Raw genomic sequence first — 25,509 nt, forward strand, 5'->3', positions numbered from 1 at the left:
TATTTGGCTGTGCATCACCCCCTACTATAGCTCCACTCCATATCCCATCCCCCTGCCAAGTTAGTTTGGTGCAACCCGTCCGACTTGTACAGGTCCCACCTTCCCCAGAAGCAGACCCAGTGATCCAGGAAACTAAAGCCCTCCCTCCTGCACCAACTCTTTAGCCACGCATTCATCTGCTCTATCCTCCTATCCCTATACTCACTAGCACGTGGCACCGGGAGTAATCCAGAGATTACAACCTTTGAGGTCCTGCTTTTTAATCTGCTACCTAGCTCCCTAAATTCTTGTTGCAGGACCTCATCCCTCTTTCTCCCCATGTCGTTGGTACCAATGTGAACCACGACCTCTGACTGTTCACCCTCCCCCTCCATGGCACATTTACATTAGAATTGTAAGTGGCCACTGCCACTCCGCTGCTACAGTAACTGGTGTTATCATGGAAACATTTTAGAAATTACTAGACTTACTTTAAATTCAACCTCGTACTAGCAGACATAACTTGTCAGCTGGCTGGGTGTGTTCTAAGGATATAATATGGCACTAATGATATGTTCAGAATACCTAACACTATACAGTATATTGGCCTTAAATGTTCATTTGATGTCGGAATTTGCAATAGAATAAACGTTGAGCACAAAAAGCTGCTGAATACTTGTACATTAGTTCATACATACATTTCATAATACCATAACCCAATATGGCAAATGGTTAATGGAGCATTTTGCTTAAATTTTGATTGTAATTTTTATTTTTAACACTCTTTTTGGGTGAGCGGAGGTGATGCAATCTCTAACCCAGCTGGAGTAGCATTGCGTTGGTCACTGTCCCACAGCTGTGAAACAGCTTGTGGCCAAAAAAGCCCATCTGCATCTGCTCAGCCCCACCAGCACTGAAAACAGCAGCCCTAATAGGGCAGTGGGAGTACTAGTTGAGTGGAAATTAGTCTTTTTTTAACTTCCATTTTTAGTTGGTTGTAAAATTGCAATGCAAGTAGCTGCCAACAAGAGTAGTTACAGTACTCAATTCCTTTAGAGCAATACCTCAGGCAAAGGAGGATAAACACAAGGAAAGGATGGCACAATAAGTTAGGCACTTATCGCTGGAACCTGGCCTTAAAACTGATGAGATAAACATGACTGCAGGCAAAAAGGATTTCTGCTCCTAATTAGTACTTAATCAGCAGACTCAGTCAGAGAAAGTGGCCGGTGTGGGAAATGGAAAAATGTCTCGCTGATACAGCAGAGGGTGTCTTTCTGACGAGTTGAGACACTTTGGGGCATGGTGAAAGGAGCTTTGCCCTACACCTAACCTTCGATAAACTGGCCTGCAGTGCTCGATGCCGACCATGTCTCAGCACTGGAAGGGAGGTGAGAAGGAATGTTAATTGTTTGCTGGACGCAAGCAAGTGACTAGATCTGGCTCCAATCGCTATTAAATTATGCATGGTTGCTGACCTGAGTGTGTCTTCTAAATTTACATATAAACTTAAAACCAAAGAGTCCTGTCGAAGTCTAATTCAACCCTAATCTATCCTTTAAAATATATGTAATATATTATGCAGAATCATTATCAGCCAGCATCACTAAAACAGATTATCTGATCGTTATCGCATTGCTTTTTGTGGGATTTTGCTGTGTGTACATTGTCTGCCACGATTCATAAGAAGCAGGAGTAGGCCAATTGGCCCCTCCTACATTACAACAGTGACTACAATTTTAGAAAATATGGTAGAGAGCAAATTGTGGAATCGGGGTTTGAGATGTTCATGTAAAATTGTAACCACAAAGTTTCTGTTGAATCTGGTATAAGACATATAGTTGATGGATATTTCAGAAAATGCAAGCAGCTAAAATAATACATTTGGAAAGTCTTCATGAGCTGTTTGTTCGGTGACTGAGGTTAATGGGTTTTTGCAGGTTATTCTGGACCTGGAAGAGGAGCAGCGAAGACATGCCCAGGACACGGCTGAAGGGGATGATGTGACCTACATGCTGGAGAAGGAACGTGAGCGACTGACACAACAGGTAGAAAGAATCTTAGCCTGCGTGTCTCCTTTGTATTAATCCTATTTGAACAAACATATCCGATCCCCTTGTATTTCTGAGAACAAAAAGATTCACACGTCGTTTATTTTTTGCTGATAACCCAGTGACTTTTTTTGTTTGTTCATGGGATGTGGGTGTCGCTGGCAAGGCCAGCATTTTATTGCCCATCCCTAATTGCCCTTGAGAAGGTGGTGGTGAGCCGCCGCCTTGAACCGCTACAGTCTGTGATACTTCGTTGTAGCAGTTTGGTGCTACTGAGTGGCTTGCTGGGCCATTTCAGAGGGCAGGTAAGAGTCAACCCCATTTCTGTGGGTCTGGCGTCACATACCGGCCAGACCGGGTAAGGACGGCAGATTTCCTTCCCTAAAGGGCATTGGTGAACCAGATGGGTTTTTTACGACGATCCGGTAGTTTCATGGTCACCATTACTGACACTAGCTTTTTATTCCAGATTTATTTAATTAACTGGTAGCATTCAAACTTGTTCAAGCTCCTGTTTATTGGGACGGGCCTGGTTACAGCAAGTTGGACAAGGAAAAGCAGCATCTGGAATCTAAAAACACCAAAGGAAAAGTCTTGCATGGTCCAACCTGCATATTGCCAGTTTGTTGTCCTACAAGAATAGCATTTCATCTGTGTGGCTGTCCTCTTGAGGATATAACTGCAGCTCCATTCAATCTATTTTTGTGGATTTCAAATGCTGAGCCAAATTGTGGCAAAAGATATCTGGAAAATTAAAGATACTTTAGGCATTGGATTTTACTGATTGGTTCAACAAATAACAAAAACAGTTCAAGTAGCTTTACTACGGCAACAACCACAACTTGCATTTATATAGTGCTTTTAATGAGAAAAATGTACCACATGCTTCATAAAGACGTAATCAGGCATAAATGGACGCCGAGCCGAAGAAGCTATTTGGAGGGTGACCAAAAGATTGGTCAAAGAGGTGGATTTTAAGGAGGGTCCTATTGGAAGAGAAGAGAGGGAACTGAAAGGGCGGAGGTATTTATGGAGAGAATTCCACAGCGTGGGGCCCAGGCAGTTGTGGGACAATGGGTGGGAGGGATGCACAAGGCTAGAGTCGGAAGAACACCCCTCTGGAAGGGAGGGTGTGGGGCTGGAGGAAGTTAGAGATTTAAGCATGAAGACGATCATTTTAAATTGGAGTTGGAGGACCGGGATCTAATTGGTCAGCAAGGGCAAGAGTGATGAGCGAGCAGCACTTGGTGCTGGATAGGATACGGGCAGCAGCGTTTTGGATGAGTTGAAGTTTACAGAGCATTGAGGATAGGAGGCCTGACGGGAGAGCATTCGTATCGTCTGATCTGGAGATGAGAAAGTCAGGAATGAGAGTTTCACAGCAGATGGGCGGAGGTGGGCAATGTAACGGGGGTGGAAGTAGGCGGTCTTTGTGATGGAGAGGACATGGAGTCAGAAGCTCAGCTCGGGGTTGAACAGGGCACCAAGGTTTCAAACAGTCTGGTGATACAAATGAAAGGACGTGTCTTGGTTCTATAAATGTTATTTCTGCATTTATAATTGCTTTGATTTTTGGTCTTCATAATCACTGTGTGCTGTTACTTACATATTGACGTTACTGTATGTTTAGAAAACATCTTTTACCAAATTCTCTTAAAGCAAGCTTACGATCTGGACTAACCCATTACATATGAACACACAAAAAGGCTACTAAACCCATCACACCCACCACATTTAGACATGATGCAATCATATACACCATTGGAAAAACCCTCTAACCACGGTCTCCTGGGTGAGGCATAGAGGGGGGAGGGGGAGAGGGAAAGAACTTGCAGCCAATTCAGGGAAAAGTTTGAGAAATTTCTCTGACTCTTAGGGCAGGCAAGCCAAGCTCCATGAGACCACAGTTGTCTGTAATTCCTCGTAATTGCAGCGAAGTAGCAACTTGCTCTGTATAACTGGAAATGTTTTCTTCATTCCGGAACTGATCAAGTTTCTCTTTAAAGGACTGTAGTCGATCAATACCCACCGCATGTTTGACTAGTCTGTCAGAGAGCAGAGACTTGGCCGAAAAAACAATACTTCTTTGTATTTAATCTAACCTTCACTAATTTTATATACATTCTCTCAAGTCATTGTGTCCCTATCCATCTCAAATAGCCTACCCAATCAGACTAAGTAAATCTTGTTTTAAAAATCTCTGTCAAATCCTCCCTAAGCCTGTAGATAGCCCTAACTCTTGAAGCCTGTCCTCATAAGTACAAACCATTAGGCTAGGTGTCATTCTGGTTGCGCTCGTCTGCGCGTTCCCCAGAGCTTCAACATCCTTTACCAATACGAGGAATGAAGCTGGGCACAATACTCCAGGAAAAGACAGAGACTTGCATTTATATAGCGCCTTTCACGACCATCAGAAGCCCCAAAGCGCTTTATAGCCAATGAAGTGCTATTGTTGAAGTGTAGTCGCCTATATTCTCTCATTTCTTTGGGGGTGTGCGGCCCTTTTAAGGGGCTGCGTGGGCCATTCAAAATACCGCGCATGCGCGATTTTTACATTGAAATGCCAGCAAGCTGGCTGCACGGGTTCCCTGGAGCAGTGCGCGGCCGCGCACCTTACAGGGAGCACTGGTAGTCACTGTTGTAATGTAGGAAACGCAGCAGCCAATTTGCACACAGCAAGGTCCCACAAACAGCAATGTGATAATGACCAGATACTCTGTTTTAGTGATGCTGATTGAGGGATAAATATTGGCCCCAGGACACCGGGGAGAACTCCCCTGCTCTTCTTCGAAATAGTGCCATGGGATCTTTTACATCCACCCGAGAGAGCAGACAGGGTCTCGGTTTAACGTCTCATCCAAAAGACTCCTTCAGTGCTGCACTCGAGTGTCAGCCTAGATTTTATTTTCGTGCTCAAGTGTCTGGAGTGGGACTTGAACCCACAACCTAGATGTAGCCTAAATATAGTGCTCCTTGTTTTATACTTGATGGTCTTTGCAATTCAACGTAAAGCTCTATTTACTTTCCCTATAGCCAGCTTGCACTGCATGTGCACCTTGAATGAGTGATGAACAATCAGTCTAGAGCTTTGTGGAACTGAGGCAGTCTCTGCAGGGAGAAGTGAAGGAAAGAAAACAAAATGAAGGGCCCGTTCCCCCGGGCCACACTCCCACATCTCTCAGCAGGTGGTTATATAGGTGTGCAGAGCCCAGGCATCTTGTTTGCCTCATCAATATGTAAATGGTGCTTAACGAAAAAGCGGAGGGAGGGCAGCGATCTTTATTAAAAAAAAGTGTTCCGTTTTTTTTAAAGAGGAGCTACTTTGGAGCAGACATCGTTGTCCAGTTTTGATGGTGTTTGTGCTTTAATTAAAAAAAACAAAAAATTCCCCAAAAATCTATCCCTGAAGAAAACCTTCCCCCCCCCCCCCCCCCCCCCCCCCCGCAAAACTATCCTTTGCCTAAATGTGCTGGATGTGTGTGTATTTTATTGCTGTGCCACGAAGCTATGTGATGTAATTGTTTTGGATCTCAGGCCAGTTGCTATGCAACCAGCAGTTCCAGGAGTCTGGGAATCTGCTGCGACAACTGATTATTATTCATTGAGAAAGAAGAGTAACGCCCCCTCACTGAGCCTTTTGTGCATTGGGTTGATGTTGAGCCACCTGCTGGTGTGATGCAGCACAAGGTCTGTGCAATGCTCCTTTACCCTTCCAGTGCAAGTGATGAAGTAATTTTTTCCAGTTCTCATTGGTGCTGAATCAGCCTATTTATAGTGTGGGTCAGATTTCATAACGATTCCAAAATTGCAAACATAATTTTAACACTGGGTTAGTTGTCAGAACTCATGCAGTTTCAGGGAGACTTAAAAGGCTGAGAGAGGAACCTGTTTTGGTTGTTAGAGATGTCTAATGTAGTCAGGAGTGTAGGAATGAGCATTGTGCTTCCTTGTTGATAATCATGATCATCATGCAACCTAGAACTAAGCTTACGTCTTGATAAAGGGTTTTGACCCGAAACGTTGACTCTAATTTCTCTCCACGGATGTTGCCTGGCCTGCTGAGTTTTTCCAGCATTTTCTGTTGTTATTTCGGATTTCCAGCACCTGCAGTATTTTGCTATCGTACTAAGCTTACGTCACACTGCCACATGCCTGACTCTTCCAATGTTGTATGTAACAGATGCCTTGTCTGCATTGCCATGTCCAGCTTTGATTACTCTTTAGTATCTTGGTTAAACACTCGTTACCATTTCATTTCATGTTTTTATTCTTGTAAATATGAAATTTAAAATCGAGATGTCCAGCCCTGCTTTCAAATGCCCATGAATGGTGCATGGGACATGAAAAAGCAAAATATGAAACCTCTCGCAAAAGACTTTTCATTTTTCAAAAAGCTAAAAAAAAATCATTTTAAAGAGTATACTGCATTTTAATTCGAGTTGTTCTACCAAACCTCTAACTCCCAGCTGTTCCTGCTCCTCTCCAGCTTAGTTTGTGGGATCTGTCAATATCTCAAGCTGCCTGTGAAATGGGGTCAGCTGCAGATGAGCAGAAAGATGCAGCTGTGGCTTGCTTGTCTGCCTAAATTTTAAACGGCAGCCTCGTGATAAGTAGCAGAAAGGCTACTCTGCTTTGAACTTGATTTTTGCCAGTGGTGCAGGTCTTCTGCTAACAATACCAGTTTAACTGCACAAGATGCATTACTTTTCATTGGGCGGAAGGCAGCTCAAATGCTCGAAGTATAATAATTTTATGTTTTTTCTGCTTCTGCCCCAAAATTCACTCTTCCAGCTAGAATTTGAAAAGTCGCAGGTGAAGAAGGTGGAAAAGGATCAGAAGAAGCTGTCTGCACAGCTGGAGGAGGAGCGATCACGACACAAACAGCTGACCACCGTGCTGGTGAAAGAATGCAAAAAAGCAACCAATAAGGCGGCAGAGGAAGTGCAGAAAGCCACGGAGCTGAAATTAAAGCTGGAGAGAGAGATGGCCAGAAGCAGTGAACTGGAGGAGGAGTTGGCCACCGAGCAGAGGCGAGCCTTGCAAAGGGAGGCCCAAATGGAGAAGCAGCTCTCCGAGTTTGACACCGAGAAGGAGCAGCTGAGGGCAAAGCTAAACCGGGAAGAAAACCGGACACGAGCCCTCGCTGAGGAAGTGGAACACTTAAAACAAGTTATTGAAGAGCTTAAAAATGGAACAGCAAATTCCATTAAAGTAGTAGAGAATGAACCAAAATCACTGGTAAGCCTGCCATTAGAGGCTGGGGCTAATAAAAGCAAATGCCAAACAGATTTCTCTGACGTGGGAGTGTCAAATGGAAGTGATGTAAAAGATGGACACTGCACGTCATCAAAACCATCTGCACTTGCTCCACAACTAAACGGCCATTGCAGTGCATTTATGGTCAATAATGGTGATGATCAATCAACTGATGACAATGGAGCAGATAGTCTTTTCTTGGCTGGAAACAAACCAGCTTCTCCATCTCCGGAGCACATTGTTGAAAATGGAAGTGCAACTATGGCCTCTGGTGCGGCACCACTTTTCGCAGGTGGCACCTCGCTTTCTCCAGGCAACACAGTGAACTCTTCAGCTGCCTCCTCGGTATCGTCTTCACCGTGCTCATCCCCTGTGTTGACTAAGCGACTAACTAGTTCGGCAAGCCCCAGCTCTGGCTTCCAATCATCCTACCAAGCTGGGCTGAATCAAAGGTTTCACGCAGCTCGATTTAAATTTCAAGCCCAGGCAGAGCAAGATCAGCAGACCGGTGTCTTGCAGAGTCCTCCCCCGAGGGATCTGTCACCCACTACCTCGGACAGTTCAACTGCCAAACAGTTGGCTCGTAACACTGTAACCCAAGTCCTTTCTAGGTTCACAAGCCAGCCAGGCACTCTTAAAACTACGAATAATTCCCCTTTTGGTACTGACTATCGACAGTTGGGTAGTTCACCGAAAACGCCAACTGGTGATGCCAGTCACTCGCCAACCTCCAGCAAAGTCTCGAGTCCACAAAGTCCATTGGCACCTGGTGTAAAATCGCCAACAATATCGAGAGTGGACCGAGGAAATCCTCCACCAATTCCTCCTAAAAAGCCTGGCCTTGCGCAATCACCTGCATCGCCGCATCCGCTGGGGAGAGCAGCCGCAGACGGTGGACCTTCCCAAATTGGGCTCGCTGCTAAAAACGAGCCAAGTGCTTCCAACTCTGTGCCACGTTTTTTTAACTGGCGGGAAACAGGGATTCATGAGGAGGTTTCATCGAAATCCTCTTTGGGCCGTGGTGCAGTGATGGGCTCTGAGGAAGGGACTGAGGGTGCAGTTCGGGTTGTACCAGTGGGGATGCTATCTAACGAACCAAATCCTACAGCCTCCATGAAGCTTTCGGCAGTTTCTATGGACGTTTGTGGCACTACGGTAGACCTGCCAAACACGTGTGGCATGAATAACAGTTTGATCACGCCGCCCAGTAAAGAGATTGATATACTTCTCCCAACTAGTAGTTAATCTGTGTAGAAATCAAATGTGAGTTATGCTTTTCTTCTGATTCCAGATATATGAAGAGCTTCTTAATTTCATCATAGTTTATTATTTATTTATAGTGCATTTTGTATTTGTACCACATCCTCCTTGCTATATTTTATTTTCTCAACTTTAGCAACTATTTTAGATTCCCTATTGTGTTTCTGTTCATGTTAACGAGTGTTTTATATAATGACCTTTTAGTACTAATGTCAAGCCACTGGTTTATGGGATATAAGGGAAGAATTAACAGAATGTGATTACTAAAACATCTGTAGAAATCCCATATAATAAAAGACTTTCTTATTCAGTCACCATTAGCGGCCATAATTATAAATGGGCGGAATCGCAATAACAATTCCCCGAAACAGTTAGAAATTCCAAAACTTATTAAAAATGGAGTTTGATTTGTCCATTTGCCATAAACCAGTGACTGACGATTCTCTTTGTTTCCACTACCTGTAATGTGTAGAGTTACAATTGTGTTGATACACTTTGCAAAACTGACACAAATTGGGGAGGGGATGAGTCATGCACAGGACAGAACATAATTTGCAAACCCGCTTCGATCCATTTTACAGCCCAAAACTCGGGTCACAACTTTTGTGTAATGGATATTTACTGTTCTGGGAAGTCGATCAGAATAGTAGTGTTCACCACTTGCTGCTGTGACAATCTTCTGAAGACCACTTTGGTGGTGGTAACGGTAAATTGAAGGGAGGGAGGTTTAATGGTAGAGTCAACAGATCGGAGGAACATCTTTCCTCCAATGGAAAGGGCACAGGATTCTTTTTCCTGTCACATGACTAAAATAGCTCAACCACTCAATTGTATTGCAATAATGATTTGGAAAATAATTCTCCTGGTCGTGGTTAAAGGATTTTTTTTTTTTTTTTACTCCTGACTTATGGTCGCACTCCAGGCCTTTAAGTGCAGTATAATGTGTTCAGTGGAGGCTTCAATTAAAAATTTTTTTTTTTTTTTAAACTGCATTATCTATGAAGTTACCTAAAGTACCCCAGGGAGCGCTTGTAAAGGGTCAGTGGTGAAGTGTTTATTTTACATTTGAGACTTGGACTATTCGAGTAATTTGTGCTCTGTGGTTTAGGACTTTTGATGCTGCATTCCTCTGATTTGATTTCTTAATTGCCAAATGTCTGCATTGTGGTTATAAGAAGGTGTGGATAATATTTCAGGCATAGCAGCAGATCCAAATAGTTCTTTGATTTGCTTGTAACACAGTTATGCTGGTTGCATAATGATCAAAACAATATTATTCTGTTTTATACCCACTAGACAAGGCACCATTAAACCTTACTCTCATTCAGTCATACGTACGCCTACGTCTAGTAGCAGGTCTTTGCCATATAGATTTTGAGCAACCGTATGTAGCAATAACGGATTCAAAACTGCCAGTGGCTTGTTTAAAATAAATAGTCTGCTTCTAATGTTCCCTTTGATTTTTTTTGGCTGCGCGGCCCATTCAAAATACCGCACATAGAAACATAGAAACTAGGAGCAGGAGTAGGCCATTCGGCCCTTCAAGCCTGCTCCGCCATTCAACGAGATCATGGCTGATCATCCAAACCCTTAGCACCCAGTCCCTACACCGACAGCCATCCCACCCACATGCACGCTTTTACCTATTTAAAAGTCGGTGAGCCGGCTGTGCGGGAGCTGCAGAGTGCTGCATGGCCGCGCAGCTTAAAGGGAACATTGCTTCTAACTAAACTAAACAAGGCCAGTGCATGATGGTGAGCTGATGAAATCAATAGTATGTGCAAGGTGTATTATACACAAGAGGTAAAAAGATGCAATGTGTGGCTTTTTTAATTGAATTTCTAAAAATGCAGTTTTTAAAAAATTCCTTCCAATATCCCACCATCAGAAGCATGTACAGTATATCTATTTGCTTGGGGTCTTCCTATGCCATGCACTTTTCCACTGGTCAGTATGCTGGGGGAGCTTGTTCCTAGCTCTCTACTACTTTCTATATAACTGAGGTTGGAGCTTCATGAGAGTGTTCCATGGTATCTTGCCTTAAGAAAATTGCTTTCTTTTCCCCATGCAAGAAAGTAATTAATCTTGCAACCACAGTTGAGATTGGCAAGGGTAAACTAAATAATTTTAGAGTGTAAGATTACACCATTTTACCTTAACAAATACTGCACTTCAAGTAGGGTATTAATTTCCATCATGTTTAAACCTCTGTGGTATCAGTAATTTCTAACCTAAATTAGAAAATTACAGCAAGCGTATTGCAGCAGATTTCATTCATTGTTTTGTAGACTCCAGTGAAAAGTTTTTTTTTCTACTAGATCTGAGTCACAATCTTTGCTCCTAGTTCCTGCCAATTCCGAGCCAGGAAGCCATGTGAGGACATTACGCAATTCAGGGTGAAATGTCTGGTACAACTATTAAAATGGAAAGATTTGTAAATTATCTAGCATCTTATTGTGCCTTGCAGATACGTCTCAAAGGTCTTCAGATGAATTGAATTACCTTGAAGTGCAGTGACTTTGTTATTAAGCAAACGTGACAGCCATTTTGTACACCGCAAGAATCCACAAACAGCGATGAGATGAATGTTAAGGGAAGAATATTGGCCAGGACACTGGGAGGGCTCCCTGCTCCTCTTCAAATAGTGGCACGGGGTCTTTAGCACGCCCCTGAAATGGCAGCCAGGGCCCTTGGTTTACTGCCTCATGCGAAGTATTGCACCTCTGACAATGCAGCACTCTCTCAGTACTGCACAAACTTTCAGATTAGACTAGTAGCTTGAACTCCCGGTGTGGGTCTCAAACCCACAACCGAATTGCAAGAATGCTGCCAACTGAACCAAGCTGACACATTCAAACTCTAAAAGGGTTCCTTTTTGGAGGTGTGATGCTTGGTAAGTGAGAAAGAAAACTAGGCCAAGCCAGGCGAGAAAAATACTTTTACCAGTCGCTGGCGTTACTAAACTTTTAGAAACAGGTAAAAAAATCTTTCACTGATGAAAGTCAGTTAACCAGTGGGATTGGGCCCTAAAGAGGAATGAGTTCCTATCAACAAGGAGTTGGTCAGTGAGTTGGAAGAGATACAACAGACTACAAATCCATCAGATGTAGTAACAGTGAAAGCATGAAAAAAGGCATAATGATAGAACGATAAATACTGATGTATATGGATCGTTCCAGCCCTGTGCTGCCATATATTTCCAACGATGAAGCTGGCCCAGATAATTCATAGTCAGTGGAATATCAGTGAATTATAATCCAAAACCTATTTTGAAGCTCACTGTGACTAGATGCACATTTAATGTTCTTAAAAATGCCTTCTGTGTCCCCATTACTTTAATATGTCGCATGAACAATATCCTCCCCTAATGTGCAATCAGCTGCCACCTAGAACATAGTTCCAGTCATGACATATGTAAATAATCGGGTCCAAACAAGCGTGGGAATATATCCACAATCCCAGACCAGGTGCTGCTTGCAGCAGTTACAAGCATGCAGTACAGCAAACTTCATATTATGCAATTGATTCCACACAAATCAGCACCTCAAGTAACTATATGTAGTCCGTGTATTAATGAATGAATGTCCTTTTTTTAAAACCGCAATAGATTTTTTAAATGCTTGAGGATCAAGATTAAATTTTCCAGCATAATATGCACTTTTCCTCCCCAAAAATATTTCATGGACATGTATTATATTCAAAGATTTACAGGAATTTTTTGTGGTGAGAGTTGCCTTGATTGTTTAGAAATTGTATGCCTGGCTGTATTTAAAAGGTGATAATGTTCTCTTCACCAGATCTGATCCCGTCAGTAAATCATGAAGAATTGATTTTCTGTCTTGTGTACCTATAGTTGACTATTTTCTGGGGGTGGGGTTGAGTTTATTTTGTCCCATTTAAAATATTTCCTCTTCTTTTAAACAAAAAAGGAACATTGATGAATTCCAGAATATCCTTACTCCTGGCAAATATAGGAAGATAGAAAAATATAATAACTGTTAAAACAATAGATAGTGGTGTAAGTGTCAATCGGCATCTAAAAGGGAATGATCGATTAATGCTTGGTGTGGAACTCTTCTTCACTGTTTAATCATCCGTGCGTGTCCATTTTTCTTCTGTTAGGTATACTTCAGATTTCTTTTAATGCTCAATAATGGTGAAGGCCATAAAGACTATGGGCTGGGTATTCTCAGGAGGCTCACTCCGCCACTTTAAGTGTAGTAAGATGGGACTCCCAGCCGCCAATCTGCTGCGGCCCCGACCAAAATCTCAGGAATGGGTCGTTGCTATGAAGTGGGTAGCAGCCTGTACTATTTCTGGCACTGCTTGGGTGTGCGGCCTGTGGTTTGCCGGGGGAGACGGAGAGGGCAGGAATATCGAAGCAGCACCTTTCCCAGAGGAGAGTGAACTGGGCTGAAAAAGTTCTTGGACTTTTTATGATTGTTTTTTTAAACGATCGATTCTGCAGCAACTGCTTTGCGATCAGTTGCCACCAGAAAAGCAGCATCATGGACCCCACTTTCACCAGGATATCTTCATCCTGGCACGAGGTGCAATTGAGGCCGAACTGGTGGGATTTCTGCAGCTTCACATCATCCCGCCTCCTCTTCTGATGTCAGAATTTCTCAGCGTTGATGAGAGACTGAGACCTAGCAGAACTGTATCCCACCCCACATTCCACACACCCTCCCCACCCCGCTCAGCTTGTGTCTCTGGAGCACGATCTCCGGTCCAGGAATTTTGGGTCATACAAATTCTCGGTTAAGCTGCTAGTTTCTGGGATGTGTTGACAAATTCCGATATCGCCAACCTAAATAGAGAAAAAACATGCTTTGCCATTGCACCTCAGTATGCTGTGAACTTCTCGTGAAGAAACTGTCATGGTCAGTCAACAGAAATTTTGTGACTTTACATTGACTTCACTTGCTGTGATTGGTGTGTTCCAGGTCATTCAACCGTGTGACTATACAACTACCACTGTACACTGAACTTACACATATATCATTCACAGTGGGACATGGGAAATAGTCCATTATGACCATAATGTGAGTGATAATTTAGATCATGGTGCAGCACTTCATTGCTTGATGCATGTTCTGCTATCAATGTTTTGTTCATTTTAAAAAAACAAGGACACTTTTTTAATGGTTTTTGTTCGGTACTTATTTCCACAAAGTAGAGGGGCTACCTGATACTGGTGGTGAGGGTAAAATCAGAGAGACAGTATTGCTGTGGAGTGTCTCTTGGCCCCAATTAATGTGGCGAGCGGATGTTATTCAGTGGTTCCCATGACCCTTTCTTTAGTATAGTTGAGAAGCCTTCAAAGAATGTGACTAAGATGTGGCCTCATTGAAGTATGTAAGATAGTAAATATTAACTGAGATGCTAAATGTGAAACACTACAGGTTAAGCTGTGGCAGTAGGACAAGGGAGGCAGGTTCAGGTTGAAGGGCAAATTTAGGACTAATCTCAGGAGGTCCTTCATATAAAGTGATGATCATGTGGAATGAGCTTTGAGTGAGGACCTGGAGGCAAGTGCACTCCATGTTGTAAATACTGATGTCCACACTGAAGGATTAACAATTCTGATTTAATGGTTTTGAGTTTACAGGAGCATTAATAGCTGATTATGGTCAGTATAGTACAGTTAAGTGTGTTAATATTTATAATAGTACACTGGCAATAAGTTACAGCATAGTGATTCAGTTGAACACTTCTGACGTTGCAAGCTGTTGGAGTGAAAGTGGAGCAATTTAAGGAGTTTGGCAGAATAGTGATTGCTGCCTTAAATATGCCACCAAATGTTTCACATTTTGATTTATATAATCTATAGTTTATTTCTTTAAGAAAAAGTTTTTGGTTTTGTTACTATTCTGTGGCAGTGCATTAAGATGGTGTGAGGCAGGTGAAAGAATGATGATGAAGATAGTGAGGTGAAAGAATGATGAAGATAGTGAGGTGAAAGAATGATGATGAAGATAGTGAGGTGAAAGAATGATGATGAAGATAGTGATGTAGGAGCAGAAGAAATAAGGCATCATGTGACTGGTGTTATAATACAGGAGTTTGCTTTCGTTTCTGCAATAGATTTTACCAGGAAATACACTATACTCAATAATCTAATTCTTTATAGCGCTTGTTTTTTTTTATAACAATTCAATGGGTTCCACAAAGAGCAGTTTTACAGTGCACATGCTAATTATATAAAATTTGAAAAGCAACCTAAACAATGCAATGCCTTTTTTCAATTGAAAGAAATCTGTTTTGATATCTAGAGTTGGCCAAATCTGTTTCCATCTGAAATTAGGAGACTCAGGCATCCATTTTTTCAGGTGTTCAAAGTTTGGGTTCAAGCAGACAAAAGTTGGTAGTCATTTTGTGCTGCTCTTGGTCGCATTTAATGTGGATGGGAAGTATTGTACACTTTAGAGCTTATTGAATGTTCTAGTGGCATCTAATGTAGGGCTGCAAGCAACGTCCCCTATAAACTGCGCGGCCACGCAGCCTGGAACCGGCTTTTTCAATGTTAAGTTTCGCGTGTGCATGAAACTGAATGGGTCGCGCGCAGCCCCTTATAGGGGCCACGCACCCTAAAAAAAAATTAGGGGGAACATTGGCTACAAGTACTGCATCAATTATTTTTTAATTGAAGATTACTCTATGGATAGGCTATAAGTTTATTATGGCTGCAGAGCCCCTGCAACAGTTAAGGTGACCCCCCCCCCCCCCAATGAAATTAAGCCAATCAGTATCTCCCAATTCACTGTAAATTGCTCGTGGAAGCCAGTTGAATTGAGTCCAGTCGTCCAATTAATTACATCCAACAATGAGTGCAAAACAGTGTAGACAGAACTAGGATTGCTTTTGCTATCTGCGGAGTCAGTGATCTTGTGCTTCTTGTAAACCTAATTACTTTCTTTGATTACCTTACAATTACAGATTGCTTCAAGTTAATTTATAGGAATGATGTTAATATAAAACACGAACTACAGCTCTTGATTTTTGATGAGTGGGAAGAGCAAGGACTGAACGCGACTGATGAATTAAAAATTAATGTTAATTTTACTGCATTAGAAATCTGTTGTGGCAGACTACTGAGTGCAGATTAAACCTGGCCTATTATTTGCAGGTTTGTAGCTAATGTTATCTACTGTGTCCCACTGAAATCACTGTTTTACGAGAAAATCTGCATAGACTTGGAGAAACTTGAGGCAATGAACCTTAAAATTTATTACCCCTCTCCACCCCGCCCCCCTGCAAAAAAAAAAACACCTCTGGCCTTGGCAGTCAGCAGTTTCAGATTTGAGGATGTTCTTTAGCTGATTGTTTTGAGGTTTGCCAAGAAAATTCCCCTCTTTCACCCATCCCACTAGATTTTTTTTTACAAAGACAGCTGATGGACGCCCTCTTGTAAAATGTTTAAACAGAACAATTCCTTGTTTTACATGTGGGCTGTGCACACACACTAAAATTAAATGCTTGACATTTGGTAAATTTAATATACCAGAATGTGATAAACCACACTGTGTAGCTGGAATTATGCATTTTCCTACATCTAGTGAGTGTGTGTATATTAAATACATTGGCCTAGAAATTGGGTTGGGGCGCAAAAGTCGCCTGAGCGCAGGATTTAGCGCAGCGATCGGAGTGATACCGATCGCCAGAAATTCAGTTTCAGTGCCCCTCAAGGGACACGGGGTGAGGCTCGAGGCGCTCCGCGTCCCTCTTAGGGCGCTGAAACTGATTATCGCAGCGCCACATGCTGCGGCATGGCACGCTGCGGTACTGCAGGCCTTCCACTGTTAAGGGGGAGGTGCCTGCAACAGCGCGATCTCCGCTCGCGAGTGCCGGCAAATGAGCCCGGCACCAAGGAGAAGTGCCGGGCTCTCGGGAAACAGCCGGCAATGCCGCGGGGGGCGGTGGTTAGGAGGCTGGGGATGGAGGTGCTGGCAGGCGGCCGCCGAAAAAGCGGCCGCCCCGCACCTCCACCTTAACTTGCGCTGCTGCCGGCACAGTAAGGCCCCGTGAACCGGGCGCAGGTAGCGAACGGCGCAACTGCGGCATTCGCTACCAAATATCACGAACGTGGCACGAATGGGGCGCTGCGCACACCGATGACGTCATCGGTGGCGGCGCAGCGCAAATGCCTAACGCCACCATTAGCGCCCCTACTGAATATCGCGGGAGACGCAGCCAGTGGCGCTACAGCCACTGACTGCCTCTTTAGGCGCTACTCACCCAATTTCTCCCCCATTATGTCTATAAAAGCAGATATTGTGCAGTAGATAAAGACAACTTTTATCTAAACATACAAACAGCTGACAAACAAGGTGCATGTTTCATGTACACTATCCTAAGGGATACTAAATAATTCCAGATGAGTTTTTGGAACTTTTAATCTCTACATTCCCCCACCCCATGATAGCTTGCTTTTCTGGGATACATGTAGGGGTTGGCACCATTTGTCGAGATTGTATACACCACTTTACTGGTACTGTCTCATTTGTACAGCAACCGTATCCTCTTGGGAGGCCAAGGCTGGTTTTATATTGTGGCTCTTCCATCCACTGTACCAGATCAACCTCATCCACTGTACCAGACCAATCCGTCACCGACACAAACTGTCCTACTCTCAAACACAGCAGACTCACCTGACAGATGTATGCTGCACCTACAGGCATCATCACTAAGACATGCAATGTGCCACAGCACAGAAACTCAAGTGCACCAGATGCATTTATTTATTACTAGTTGCTTTATATCTGATGTCTACTATAGCTGCTGGTACATTTGTTTTAGGGAAAGCTAGATTGAAAAGTTTTGCCAGTGTAAATCAGAACTATCCCGGTGCTTTGAGGTGTGTGTTTGCTGGTCTTAATTTACTAAATAAATTTAAGATGTTAATAGCATGGTTTTTTCCCCATTTAGAAAATAAATCTTGAGTCAACTGATTCTGATCGTAATCTTTCCATTTGAAAGAATTGCTGATACCAAGGTTTGTTTGCCACCACACAGGTGAGTCTTGACAACCTGGGTATTTAGTGATTCTTGCATATGGGAAGTGATATTCTAAAACTCTGCAACGTTCCACAGGTGAGTCTTGACAACCTGGGTATTTAGTGATTCTTGCATATGGGAAGTGATATTCTAAAACTCTGCAACGTTCCTGATTCCACCATTGTTTATGAATGATTGTTAAAATAGGAAGGTTTTTGGCCTTCTTGCCGTGTGTTGAAACAAAATCTTAGTGTATTGCTGGAACTGATTATCTGCAGGTTTCATTCAGGATCCATCTCTCCACTCGCCCCCCTAATGTGATGGCATAGTTGGTTAAGGCATGAGTGGCTGCGCTATATGGACCAGGAAGGTGCCAGGTTTGATCGCTGGTGCATAGTAAGGTAGCTGATTGAAATTGGGGTGCTACAGTCGCTTCCCTCTGTTAGGGAGGGGTTACCAGCTGTTCATTATTCAGCATTTCCTGATAGATGTGTGTGTGTGTATGTCCTTGCATCTGGTGAAGACAGGATTGGGTCTGAAAGTGATGGCCTATGCAGTCAAACAGTGTAATAGCATGTCTAGGTCCACACATGAAAAATGGCAATTTGGGTGATTATATGAGAGGGTGCCGATAAATCAACGAGAAGTTCATACTTTCAAACGGGGGAGGGAGAAATACATGGAGGGGGGGAATGAAGTGGGAAACTTGTCCGTCTGTATGGCGATGACAAATCAATGTGCAGGCTGCGCTTAATATGAATCATCAGTGCTTCCTCATTATCATTTTGAAGTACAGTAACTTGTGTTTTAACATAGCTTCCAGTTTTATTGTATTACTAATTCACAATGCAACATTTTCTAGTGTAGTGCTTCCATCTTGCAGCATAATTGATTGGACCAATTCATATTCTTGTGTAAAAAACAAAAGAAATCGCACATGATGGCAATATATTTTTTAATAATTTATAATCTATAAAACTTTGTTTGATACAGTGGAGTCAGTATTTTTTCACATTCTATGTACTATACGACTAAAAATGCATGTAAATGAGTGATTCCTTTTTGTACTTCATTAACAAACTTCTAAATCCAAAGCTGCTGACCCTAATAGGATTTTGTTTGTATTGCTGGGAAACTTCAACTAATTCAAAATGCAACTTTTAAGTGCCTTTTGAATCTGCATGTTGTAAATTTTAAAAATTGTAGGAAGTGCATATATTCGCATATGATGGTAAATACCATTAATCAATAAAAAGAAAATTCTTACCAAGAAATCTTGTGTTTTATTTATGTTGTAGTATCACAAAGGATGTACAGCACAGATACAGGCCAGTCAGCCAAACCAGTCCATGCCAGCGTTATGCTCCACTCGAGCCTCCTCCCGTCTTCCCTCATCTAAATCTATCAGCGTAACCCTCTATTCCCTTCTCCCTCATATGCTTGTCTAGCCTCCCCTTAAATGCATCTATACTATTCGCTTCAACCACTCCCTGTGGTAGCGAGTTCCACATTCTCACCACTCTCTGGGTAAAGAAGTTCCTTCTGAATTCCCTATTGGATTTCTTGGTGACTATCTATATCGATGGCCTCTAGTTTTGCTCAAGTCAACAAATCAGACGTTTAGAAGTAGGGAAGTGAATGCCATTCACGAACATACTGGGGATAATTGGCAAATGCGCATCAACTCTTCCATCACCAGTGCATACCGCCTTGTGCTTGAATATCAGTTTCTCTGCTGTGATCAGAATACAGCTGATACACTTTCAGGTTAGCCTCTACAGAGGTTCTTGCTGAGATGGATAGGACCAGCATGTGAATAAGAGGTGCCACACTTTGTCAAGAGTTAGGATAGGATTGGAACAGGAAGTGGAGTTCATGGCTTGAATTCAGATACTTGCTTTGCTAAAATGTGTTCTTCCCTTTTTTCTTGGCCCCCCCCCCCCCCCCTTCTCTCGTTATTGACGGTATTCTCCTTTTGTTCCCTCAAGGCATTGGCTTTTTGCCGGAGTACAGTTCCGCAGATATCTGGCACCTTCCAGGGTTCTATGTGGCTATTCCTCGTGTGAGAACCTTGATTGTGAGTGTTGGCGAGCTGCTGAACTGCAGGAGCCACGCAGCTAAAGCCCACGTGTGCACACTGCCAGCTGGTGATGGTTGCTGGGAATCGGCATGGACCTAGTTATATATATTTTTTTCGTTTCTTTCCCTGACCCTTATTCCTAACTCGGGAGCATCCCTGAGTTCAGCTAACACGGCAGAGTTGGGGATCCAACTTGGAACCTTTCGAGTCTGTACAGCTCAATTTTGATGAGTGATCAGGGTGGAGCAAGCTGCTGAGAATTCATTGAAAGCATGATGGAATATTGCTAGTGCCTACAAGTCAGGAGACAAAGATGTAAGGGGGGGGGGAATGACCATTGATTTCAAAATCAGACGTTTAGTATCTGATTTACATTTTTACCTCTACAAATTTCTGGAAGCCCACTCAGTTGTGAGATGTAGAACAGTAGGTGAGAGAATTGCTAGCTTTTCGAGTGGTGCAGTGGATAAGGCACTAGCTTCTCTCCTTTGGGACCCAAGGTTTAAACACGTTCCGGAATTTCCGGTCAGGATGACCGCTAACTGGCAGCGTTTGCCGTGATTCCACCTTTTGGAACTGACCGCAACTTCGGGGTTTGGCGCATGCGGAAATCCCGAAGTTGCGGTCTGTCAATGACCGCTCCGAAACTGGCTGCGCTGTGCCCCCCACCCCCCATAGAACCGGCAATCAGCAAAATTTCGTAAATCATTGAAACTGACGAAAACTTCCGCAGTAATTACACTGTTAAGTGCCCCACTAAAAGTTAGGCCCAAAGGGGTTAGGTGTAACTGGGGTTTTTACTGCTAAACAAATATTAAAAGCCTGGAGAGCTCATTTTAACTTTGCGCAGTGTGAAATTTGCCCATTTTAATAATTTAAATTTTTAAGCAACTTTTCAAAAAGTTTGTCCATCTTTATTTCTGGTTTGCCTTTTCCCCATATAAGAACCCCAACCTATCCTTTGCACTCTTAAGGGCTGACTCACTTCCTTGTTCGCTGTTCATGAGAATTCTGCCTTTTCATTGGCTGCTGACAGCCTGTTGACGTCACAGCAGTTTGAACAAGGGGACCCCCATTAAGTTCCGTTGAATTGAATTGAAGGTCGGAAAACCCAAAGTTCTCAACACAAGGATTGTGAGATCCATGTGCAGAGTGTACTTCGGGGCAAGCAATGACCAGCCTAGCTGCTGACCGCAAATTCTGGGCCATTAATAAAAGTCTGTGCTGGGAAGAGTTTTGCTTGAAATGAGTCTGGGCAACTTCAGTCTCTTTCCTAATAGGTGTGAGCACACAACTGCCCCTAATTCAGCACTAAATTTACACTCATTCAAAGGCTGGTGTGGGAAAATTCCACACTGGTGCAATAGGGGTGCTTCTTTGAAGTTGGGGGCTTAGTGCAGAATAGAGGGAGTTTTATTCTGCTTCCGACCATGCTAAATCTGACCTAGGATGCTTGATGTTCGCACTGAGTGCCTGAAATAGTCCCCCAAGGCTAACCTCCGTCACCTTCAGGAACATAAAAAGCTTTATTTTTAGTGGTGCACACTTTTTACAAACACACATGCACGCAAATACACACATGCACACCAACTGTAGGTATCAACTGGGTGGTTTAGCATCTTTTACAGTTGGCCCGTATAAACTACAGGGATTGTTTTCCCTGCCTAGGTGGCCTAGCTGGCTCCAAGTGAAGGTGGCATTTCTTTCTGTGGAATTCATTCTGAATTAACTGTTACCCACAAACTGTTTCTGGAAATCTTTAGTAAACATTTTCCTGGTCCAGCTATTAAAAATACCACAAAAATTGCTTGTGCAGAACTGAGTTGTGGATATATTGTTCCTGCCTCTGCTTGAATGCAGGTTTCAATGCAAGTCTTTGTTGATGTGCCCCATTTAAAAAAAAAAAAAAAAATTGTTTTCGGGATGTGGTCATCACTGGGCAAGGCTACGTTTCATAGAATCATAGAAATTTACGGCACAGAAGGAGGCCATTCGGCCCATCGTGTCTGCTGGTCGAAAAAAAGCTATCCAGCCTAATCCCACTTTCCAGCTCTTGGTCCATAGCCCGTTAGGTTACGGCACTTCAAGTGCATAGCCAAGTTTCTGCCTCTACCACCCTTTCAGGCAATGAGTTCCAGACCTCCACTGCCCTCTGGGTGCAAAGGTTCTCCTTAACTCCCCTCTAATCCTTCTACCAATTACTTTAAATCTATGCCCCCTGGTTATTAACCTCTCTGCTAAGGGAAATAGGTCCTCCTTATCCATTCTATCTCGACCCCTCATAATTTTTATACACCTCAATTAAATCTCCTCTCAGCTGCCTCTGTTCCAAAGAAAACAACCCCAGCGTATCCAGTCTTTCCTCATAGCTAAAATTCTCCAGTCCTGGCAACGTTCTCGTAAATCTCCTCTGTCCCCTCTTTACAGCACATTTACTTAATTCCCTGTGAAGGCATTACAAGTCGATCATGTAGTTATGGGACTGGGGGTCATATGTCGGTCCAGATCTGGTAATGGGTGGCAGATTCCCTTCCCTGAAAGATTGGTGATTCAGTTGAGTTTTTACAACAATCCAGCAGCTTTCATGGTTATTTTATCTGGTGCCAACCCACAAATCATCAGTTTTAATTAATTCAATTTCCCAATTTGCTGTGTGTTAGTAATTTTAGAATTTCCCTCCTTGTGCCAGCTGTTGACTGCAAACATTTTCTGTAATTTTTTCCTCCTGGCTTTTTATAAAACAATTTTTTTTAATGCTTGTTCTTGTTTTCCAACATTGGCCAAAAGCAACACTTGCTTTCAGATCCCTAAGCAGAGGACTGTGCTTGTAAGTAAATATTAAAATGCTTCCTCTTTCAATATTGATTGTTTGTCTTAAAATGTGTCCAAGTTTTTATGTTTGTCATGTTCCCTTTACCAAATCTCTCCAACCAAAAAGACAGGTGACATTTTTCCAGCTTCCTGTTAGCCATGGCTCAGTGGGCAGCACCTTCGTCCCTGGAGTCAGAAGGTTGTGTTCAAGTCCCACTCCAGAGACTTGGGCACAAGTTCTAGGCTGACACGCCCAGGGCAGTACTGAGAGAGTGCTGCACTGTCGGAGGTGCCGTCTTCTGGATGAGACGTTAAACCGAGGCCCCGTCTGCCCCCTCAGGTGGACGTAAAAGATCCCATGGTACTATTTCGAAGAAGAGCAGGGGAGTTCTCCCCGGTGTCCTAGGCAATATTTATCCCTCACCCAACATCACTAAAAATAGATTATCTGGTCATTATCACGTTGCTGTTTGTGGGAGCTTGTGCAACTTGGCTGCCGCGATTCCCTACATCACAACAGTGACTACGCTGCAAAATTGATTAAATGGCTGTAAAGGGCTTTGGGACATCCTATGGTCGTGAAAGGTGCTATATAAATGCAAGTCTTTCTTTCTCCTTCCTGTCAAGGTTGTTGTGTGAACTGCCGCCAAGAGCAGCCGGGAGATTACTTTTTATTCGTTTTTTATGAGATATGGGTGTTGCTAGCACGGCCAGCATTTATTGCCCATCCCTAATAGAGAAGGTGCTGGTGAGCCGCCACCTTAAACCGCTGCAGTCAGTGTGGTGAAGGTACTCCCACAGTGCTGTTAGGTAGGGAGTTCCAGGATTTTGACCCAGCGATGATGAAGGATCAGCGATTATACTTCTAAGTCGGGATGGTGTGTGACTTGGTGGGGAACTTGGAGGTGGTGGTGTTCCCGTGTGCCTGCTGCCCTTGTCCTTCTAGGTGGTAGAGGTCGCGGGTTTGGGAGGTGCTGCCAAAGAAGCCTTGTCGAGTTGTTGCAGTGCATCTTGTGGATGGTACACACTGCAGCCACGGTGTGCCGGTGGTGGAGGGAGTGAATGTTTAAGGTGGTGGATGGGGTGCCAATCAAGCGGGCTGCTTTGTCCTGGATGGTGTTGAGCTTCTTGCCCCCCAGATGTTCTCCCCAATGTTTTGGAGAAAGCACCTTTTCCTCTAGTTAACGCATTTGTTGACTGGTCAACTAAGATTAGAGGCCTTGCACACTCCTACTTCCTGCCCACCCCATGCTGCAGTGAGAACATAAGAACATAAGAAGTAGGAGTAGGAGCAGGAGTAGGCCATACGGCCCCTCGGGCCTGCTCCGCCATTCAATAGGATCATGGCTGGCCTTCCAGCTAGCAACACCTGCCCAATAGATTTCCCATTTTTAAATACATCAAGAAACAAATCTGAAAACTCAAATCATTGGTAATAGAATGGAGAAAATGACCATAACCACTTTTGAGGTTGGGAGTTTTGGAAGTTTTTCTTTTATTCTTTCCCCCCCCCCCCCCCCCCCCACTTTCTGGGAATGGAACACTTCTGGCAACTTGTTGCAATTGAGCACTTCCGTGCTGTAAAGGGAGCCTGAATAAGCAGGAACTATGTAAAGTAACCATTACGTAATTCAAAAAAAAATACACAGTGAGTGACCCTTACCCTGCTGAATAAACAGGAACTCCAAGTGGTAATGCAGTAGTGGTTGTAAACCACGGACGTTTGAGATTTAGTGAGCTGTGGAGTCCAAAAAGGGAAAGAAATATCCTGTAAAGCACGTGCCATTGTGTCCATACACCAATGGCTTTCAAACCTTTCCTTATGGGGGACCTCCTGCAACTATGAAAGCACTTCCAGGGATCCTGTCTTAACTTGCAGAAGATCAGTAGGTTACCCAATAAAAACACTGTTCCTGCAGTAAATGTTTTTATTAGTATTCAGCAGCAGAAGTATTGTGGTAGCAAGTCGCCAAATCTGATGACCCTGGAGAGCCCCTGGGATCTTCCCAATGAGCCGCTAGGCTCTGGAGCGCCTACACCACACACTATGTTGCATGTACTTGTGCGTATGTACATTTGATTGAAAGGATGATTGGGAGACAGATAAAGTCCCAAGACCACTAGTAATTATCTCCCTTCCCTTCCCCCAAATGATCAATTACAATTGGACTTGCCCTGGGGGGGAAGGGAAGCCAAGTCACACAGATAATTGTGGAGTGGGACTAATTGGATAGCTCTTTCAAAGAGCTGGCACAGGCACACTGGGCTGAATGGCCTCCTTCTATGCCTGTATAATTCTACGATAATTACCAATGAGGGAAGCCATTTGGCCCATCTGCTTCATTCTTCCATAGAAACCTACGATCCTATCGAAGCATCTAATTGCCTCATGTACGGTGGCATAGTGGTTAGCACTGTTGCCTCACAGCGCCAGGGACCCGGGTTCGAATCCGGCCTCGGGTGACTGTCTGTGTGGAGTTTGCACATTCTCCCCGTGTTTGCGTGGGTTTCCTCCGGGTGCTCCGGTTTCCTCCCACAGTCCAAAGATGTGCTGCGGGTTAGGTTGATTGGCTATGATAAATTGACCCTTAGTGTTAGGGGGATTAAATACGTGGGGTTACAGGGATAGGGTGGGATATGTGTTGGTGTAGGGGTTACGGGGATCGGGTGGGATATGTGTCGGTGCAGGCTCGATGGGCCGAAATGGCCTCTATCTGCACTGTGGGGTTTCTGTGATCTGTGATTCTCAAGTTTCTGTTTTCGTTACCCTGCCAGATCAACAACAGCAACAACTACTTGTATTTATATAGCGCCTTTAACGTAGTAAAACGTCCCAAGGCATTTCACAGGAGTATTAGAAGACAAAAAATTTGACACTGAGCCATATAAGGAGAAATTAGGGCAGATGACTAAAAGCTTGGTCAAAGAGGTAGGTTTTAAGGAGCATCTTAAAGGAGGAAACGGAGGTAAAGAGGCAGAGATGTTTAGGGAAGAAATTCCAGAGTTTAGGGCCTCAGCAACAGAAGGCACGGCCACCAATGGTTGAGCGATTATAATCAGGGATGCTCGAGGGCA

General features: G+C 43.5%; 1 protein-coding gene across 1 annotated transcript in view; it reads left to right on the top strand.

The window, feature by feature from the left end:
- Positions 1-18,817, top strand: part of cttnbp2nlb (CTTNBP2 N-terminal like b) — a 102,946-nt gene extending 84,129 nt beyond the window's left edge. Inside the window, exons 4-5 of the mRNA XM_086011048.1 lie at positions 1,920-2,027; positions 6,822-18,817. Of these exons, the coding sequence (XP_085867174.1) occupies positions 1,920-2,027; positions 6,822-8,531 (1,818 nt within the window). The 3' untranslated portion in view covers positions 8,532-18,817. The remainder of the gene's footprint in view (positions 1-1,919; positions 2,028-6,821) is intronic.
- The last annotated feature ends 6,692 nt before the right edge of the window (positions 18,818-25,509 follow it).

The sequence above is a fragment of the Somniosus microcephalus genome, chromosome 18 (assembly GCF_052327205.1).
Source record: "Somniosus microcephalus isolate GS21.2 chromosome 18, FLI_Smic_1.0, whole genome shotgun sequence".
Lineage (NCBI taxonomy): Eukaryota > Metazoa > Chordata > Chondrichthyes > Squaliformes > Somniosidae > Somniosus > Somniosus microcephalus.